Below are 6,935 nucleotides of genomic sequence, written 5' to 3'. Positions count from 1 at the left end.
GCATGTCCCTGTGTCTATATGTCTGTTTTACTGCATTTCTTGTATGGGGTATAAGGTGCTAACTTTTACTATGAAGGCAACATCTCTGAACTTCCTGTCCTGGCTTGTCTGTTTGTGTCTGACTTGCAGCTCCTGGCCGCGCCCACACTGTTTACATTCCCACACCCTTCACGGAAAAATAAATATATATATACATAATACCGCGAACGCTTTAGGAACTTGCAGCTGTCTCCTAGAATATTTATCTTGACATGTGACCATTTTGTTTTTTTCTTTATTAAAATAAACAACTGAATATCATACACACTATCGTATTTGTTCTCAAAATAATACAAAACATTAAAAAAAGTTTATGTTCTTGTCAATATTCTTAAACAGGAATTTGGAAATTGTGTAGAAAATCTTCATACAATAGTAAATGTCCATTCTTATCTAATAAGAGGGCAACTCTTATAGTTCCTTTATTCACCCACGTTTGTCCCCAGTGATGGGATGTAACTAAGTGAATTTAGTTAAAGGTCCCATATTATAAAAAAAAGTGAGATTTTCATGTTTTTTTTATTATGAAGCAGGCTTAAGTCCTATATAAATACTGTGAAAGTATCGAAACACTCAATCCACAGGGAAATACACACACAGCCCGTATTCAGAAACTCTGCATTTGAAACAAGCCGTCAGGATTTCTGCCCATTTGTGATGTCACGAATATACAATATTTAGAGCCTTGACACAATTTTAAACGCAAACATTCTAAATGTGTCCCAGTTTATTCCTGGTTGCAGTGTATGTAAATAACATCAGCTGACAGGAAGTACACATGGACCCAAGCTGTTGCCTAGCAACGCAATTCTGTTGCAATTCTGTCAAAATGCGCTAAAACGGAGCGTTTCAGACAGAGGGTAAATACGGGCATATTCAGACAGACAGTATGAGGTCAAAATTTAAACATTACAGCATGTAAACATGTTGTAGTAGAAACACAAAATACAAGTATGAACCTGAAAATGAGCACTATATGGGACCTTTAAGTACAAATTTGAGGTACTTTTACTTTACTTAAGTCTTTTCTTTTGAAGCCACTTTTTACTTGTACTGTTCTATATTTAGGCATATCTGAAAGCTTTAGTTTACAAATTAAGATTTTTGCATACAAAACATATGAAGAGCTTATAAAATATGATGTTTTGCAATAAATGAAACTCTTCAACATACGAGTAGCCTACAGCTTAAACGATTAGTCTATTAATCAATCGGTCGTTTGACAGGAAAATAATTGGCAGCTATTTGGATAATTGTTTAACAGTTAAGAATTTTCTCAAACCAAATAATCAGTTGATTAACGGGGAAAACAATCAGGAGATAAACCCATATGCATGAGTAATAATAATCTAAAGATATAATACATAACAGTATAGCAGTCACAGGGGAAATTTTTATAAACTTAATACTTAAAGGGACTGTATGTAAGAATCAGAAATGCGTGTTAACAGCGACACCTGTGGCCATTAAGTCAACGAAAGTCAGCGTTGGGCTCGTGCTTGTGCTCACTCTACACAGACATGAACGAGCATTGCTCGAAACAGTGAGGCAACACACGTCAGCTAAAACCACAATATCACTCTATATTTCACCTGCTTGGCAGTAATGTTAGCTGACCAGACGAAGGTCTCTCCATGAATCAATGCTGATCCTAGTATTGGCTTTTCCTACGCTAGCTTCCCGGTCGGGAGGCTAAAGTAGGAAAAGATCAGTATTGATTCATGGAGAGACCTTCGTCTGGTCAGCTAACATTACTGCCAAGCAGGTGGAATATAGAGTGATATTTATATAAAAGGGTCAGCTAAATGAATGTAATGTAATTTAATAAAAGTCGACAACAGAAACAAAAAGCAGATTGTCAAACTAAATAATAAAAATAAAATAAAAACATAATAAAACAATACCTGAAACAAAAATAAACATATCTTTGGAATAATGAGTCAGCAGGAGGACAGGTGCAGCTTAAATTCAGAGAGTTTCCCCCTTAAGAAATAAACATCATTAATATAAATATGATCATGCTCTTTATCTTTAACTGCTCTGTTCCACTGTCACACAGACCTTCAGTTGTAATATATTCAGTTTATCTCTACTGTAAATGAATGGAAACAGCTTCTCAGTGAAAGTGTGTGTGAAGGTGTGTATGTGTGTGTTAGTATCAGGATCAGAGAACGACAGCTTTCCTCTGTTCCAGTCCAGATTCACTCTGATCCTCTGGAGCTTCTTCTGGACTCTGAGCTCAGTGGATGGAGCTGATGGTGACCATGCTGAGTATTTACCTTCATCGAACTGTATTGTCCATAATCCAGACCGCATGAGTCCCTTCCTCTGGACAGACTCTGCTAACACACCCAGTAACCAGCCTGTACTGTCTCCAACCTCGACATCCCAGCTGTGAGTCCCAGAGTTAAAGCCCTCAGAGCTCAGGACAGAGATGTATTTATCAAACCTCTCTGGATTATCAGGAAGCTGCTGTTCCTCTCCTCGTCTCACACTGGTCAGATCTTCAGACAGGATGAGTTTTGGATGAGCAGTGTTTGGATCCAGAATCAGAGGAGTGTAGGAGACCATCTCCTTCATCTTGTTCCAGATGTTGAAGGTCAGGTTTCCCAGGTGTTTGGCCTCGTCTATCAGAGCTCCTGAGAGCAGCTGTGGATCCTCCAGCAGGGGGCGCTGCTGGACTCTTTCCACTGCAGCCTTGTAGTTGTGCAGGAATGAGACGTCTTCAGCTCTCAGCTCCTCCTCTGTGGCTCTGATTGTGTCTGAAAGAGCTGCTATCTCTCTGCTCAGAGCCTCCATCTTCTCCTTCATCATCTGACTCTTCTGCTCCTCTTCCTCCCTCAGAGCAGAGATCCTGGCCTCCTCTTCCTCTTCTAGAAACTGGTGAAGCTTCTTAAACTGCTCCTTAATCTTCATCTCTGTGCTCCGGGCCTGGACCTTCATGTGTTCTGCTGTTTGATCAGACTTCACTTTAACTTGTTCAAAAACCTTTAACTTCTCCTTTAAGGGCTCCAGAGTTTCCTGAAGTTCCTTCTTGTGTTGTTGTGCAGCTTCATCGATGGGTCTGATTCTGTGGTTGGTGTGTTTTTCTGAATCTCTGCAGATGTGACACACTGGCTGCTGATGGTCCAGACAGAAGAGTTTGAGTTTCTCAGAGTGCAGACTGCAGAGAGCCTCTGAAGCTCTCTGATCTCTCTCCTGTAAGAAGGACTCACACAGGTTCTTTAAGGCCAGGTTTAAAGGTGGGTCCATTGAAGATTTTCTCTTACAAATTGGACACTCGCGTGTTGGTTTCTCTCTCCACCAGTTCTTCAGACAGTCTTTACAGAAGCTGTGGCTACATGACAGAAGAACAGGATCTCTAAAGATGTCATGACAGACCGGACAGCAGAGATCCTCCTCTGATCTTGAAGCCATTTAGTCTCTGAGTAAAGCTGAAAACACAGCAGACAGAAAGTACAGTCAGTCATGGCTCCCCTCCCTCCTCTACTAGCTTCACTGACATTTACTTTCAGGTTGAGTCGTGTTTTTAGTCAAACTCACCTTCAGTGTGTGGAGCGTCAGCAAGTTGAAGCAGCAGTGTTGTAGTTTTCCACTTTTCTCTCCTGTAGATGAACTCACTCAGATGAAGTTGTTAGTTTGTTCTGAAGGTGAATCTGATCGTCTGGTTTTCAGTCTGTGTGACTCTCTTTAGTGAGGAAGAATAACAAACTGTTTCCTGGTTTGTCAGGTGAGTCTGGTGAGGGTGGAGCTTTAGTCAGACTTCCTCTGCTGAATGTTGCTGCACACAGAGGAGTGTCTCAATCAAAAGTCCTGATTCATTGCAGGATATGTAGACTGATAGTGTGCAGCAGGCTGTTGCAACAGTTATGTTTATGAGTCGCTTCCAAACAGATCATCTCCTGAATCAGAAGGATGGATCTACAGTTCTGGATCCATGGTGAATTGATTATTTGGTTTAATCGAAGGCAGAGAAAAAAATATTCCAAAAATGTTCCATAGTCCCCCTTTCTTATATTCATGGCACCCCTTAAACAGGAATTTTTGAAATTGTGTTGAAAATTGTCATACAATAGTAAATATCCATTCTTATCTAATAAGTGGCCAACTCTTATAATTCCATTATTCACCCACGTTCCTTGTTGTCCCCAGTGATGGGATGTAACTAAGTGCATTTAGTTAAAGGGACTGTTTGTAACTTCTTACACGTACATATCACCCGGGTCGGTGTCCCATGGGCGCTCGTGTGTGGCTACGCTGTCAGACTCAAACTCCAACACAAACTACACAGAAGCACCAAAGTTATATCTAGTGAAGCCCGTCTTGCAAAACAGTGTTGGCCGCAGTCGGAGGACGCGGGGGAGACCGTAGCTTTGGTTTCCAGGGCCGGAGTCTCTGCTCCTCTGCTCCTCTGCCTGCTTGCCTTCACTCAGCTCACTCCACCTCACGTGCATGCGCGTACACTACACATTGCAGAAGACTTCGTAGCTCTGAAAATATCTAGTGAATATCTAGTGGACATTTGTGCAGAAATAACTGCTGCAGCTCCTCCAGACCAACAGAGGTTTCCCGTGTCTTGTGAAGTGACGGGGCTCCGCAGCGAGAAACGTTATTGTCTCTGACTGGGTGCCGGTGTCTTCCCTGTTCCCTCCGGCCGCGGTCGGGACTGAAGCAGGAAAAGCCAACACTAGGATCAGCAGTGATTCATGGAGAGACCTTCGTCTGGTCAGCTAACATTACTGCCAAGCAGGTAAAATATAGAGTGATATTGTGTTTTTAGCTGACGTGTGTCGCCTCACTGTTTTGATCGATGCTCGTTCATGTCTATGTAGAGCGAGCGCGAGCCCGATGCTGACTTTCGTTGACTTAACAGCCACAGGTGTCGCTGTTAACAAGCATCTCGGATTCTTACAAACAGTCCATTTAAGTACAAATTTAAGGTACTTTTACTTTACTTGAGTCAATTTTTAAGCCACTTTATACTTCTACTCTTCTATATTTAGGCATATCTGAAAGCTTTAGTTTACAAATTAAGATTTTTGCATATAAAACATATGAAGAGCTTATAAAATATGATGTTTTGCAATAAATGAAACCCCCCAACATACAAGTAGCCTATACTTAAATGATTAGTCTATTCAATCAATTGGAAAAATAATTGGCATCTTTTTGGATAATTGTTTAACCGTTCAGAATTTTCACAAACCAAATAATCAGTCGATTAACGGAGAAAATAATCAGCAGATTAAACCATATGCATGAGTAATAATAATCTAAAGATATAATACATAACAGTATAGCAGTCACAGGGGACATTTTTATACTCTCAATACTTTAACTACATTTCCCTGATTATACTTTCAATGTTTGTTGAGGACCTTAATCTTACAGAGAACCCCTATTAGCACTATTAGCACTATTCACACATTCCCTTACTTTTATTTTTTGTTTTTGTTTTGTTTGTTTGTTTTGGGGTTTCTTTTTCTTTCTTCATCCACATTTGTATGCACTGTACTCCAATTTCCAGGCTTCTCTGTTCCCTTGTAGTTGTGGACTGTTCTCTACGATGCCATATTGTAATGTAAATTTCTCAATAAAAAAAAAAAAGTTTGTTCTTTGTTTGTTTTTGGGCAAATTTTTATGTTTTTCATAAGGAGCTGTGTCTTTACTTTTCATCTCTGAAACATATGAAGAAAAAGAATGCTATGACGCTTTCAATGTTAGTTGAGGACCTTGACCTTACAGAGGACCCCTATAGCACTATTAGCACTATTCACACATTCCCGTACCTTTTTTTTGTTTTGTTTGTTTGTCTTTTGTTTGTTTTTGGGTTTCTTTTTCTCTCTTCATCCACACTCTTATGCACTGTACGCAAATTTCCAGGCTTGTCTGTTCCCTTGTAGTTGTGGACTGTTCTCTACGATGCCATATTGTAATGTAAATTTCTCAATAAAAAGTTTGCCACTTTATTTATTTCTTTATTTTTTTAATTTTTATTATTTCATAATTACAGTATACATAGTAACAGTAGAAAACATTAAAAACATTTACATACAAAAGAAGCATAGCGAAAACATAAACAAAGAGCTGTGACAAAAAAAAGGACAACAGAAATGAAACAAATCAACATAAAAATAAAAATGAATAAAAAAAACACACAATAAAAATAAATAAATAAGTAGATGATAATAAAAAAGACTACGCGAGAGTATGAATATAATTTCACTTAAAAACATTAAAGATGTTGTATACATTCATTGTTTTCATTGTTTTTTGGTTTTGTGAGGAAGAAATTGACAGATATAATTCCATTTCTTTCATAAATACAAAGAAATTAGGCTTTTTTTTGGTAGATTTACACTTGTGAATGTGGAACTTCGCGAGAATTAAAATTAAATTAATAAGAAAAAATGCATTACTGTCTTTGTCACTGTAACCATAGCAGCCAAAGTACAGTGCAAAATCTGAATAAATGTTAACAAGTATAAAGTTATTGACATCTTTCCACAATTCACATGTAAATTTATAGGACCAGAATAAATGAGAGCAAGTTTCAGGATTTGATTCGCAGAAGGAACAATTTACATCTATATGTCACTCTTTAACTTTTGTAAGAAATGTTTCACTGGATAGAATCTGTGGATCAACTTAAATGTCACCTCTTTTATCTTATTTGTTAGAAGGAACTTTTGCGCTAAGGACCAAACTTTCTTCCAGTCAATATCACTAACAAAACTAGAAAAGCAATTTCTGAAGAAATTGCGGTGTGAATGCTGGATGCTGAAGAGCTGATGCTACGCTGTAATGCTGGCTTAAATGTTGTGAGAAGAAGGAGAAGGACTAGGAATAGTTAAAAAATTGCTAATGGGTTTAATTTGTATGAAGGAGGATACAGA

General features: G+C 38.6%; 2 protein-coding genes across 3 annotated transcripts in view; one reads left to right on the top strand and one right to left on the bottom strand.

The window, feature by feature from the left end:
• Positions 1-6,935, top strand: part of LOC141768833 (zinc-binding protein A33-like) — a 275,021-nt gene that overhangs the window by 29,634 nt on the left and 238,452 nt on the right. The window lies entirely within an intron of this gene.
• Positions 1,842-3,469, bottom strand: LOC141768513 (nuclear factor 7, ovary-like). The gene has a single exon (XM_074636857.1). It carries the CDS (start codon positions 3,454-3,456, stop codon positions 2,071-2,073), a length of 1,386 nt encoding a protein of 461 aa, XP_074492958.1. The 5' UTR covers positions 3,457-3,469; the 3' UTR covers positions 1,842-2,070.

This window comes from Sebastes fasciatus, chromosome 1, assembly GCF_043250625.1.
Source record: "Sebastes fasciatus isolate fSebFas1 chromosome 1, fSebFas1.pri, whole genome shotgun sequence".
Lineage (NCBI taxonomy): Eukaryota > Metazoa > Chordata > Actinopteri > Perciformes > Sebastidae > Sebastes > Sebastes fasciatus.
This window is presented reverse-complemented; position numbering and strand designations above follow the sequence as displayed.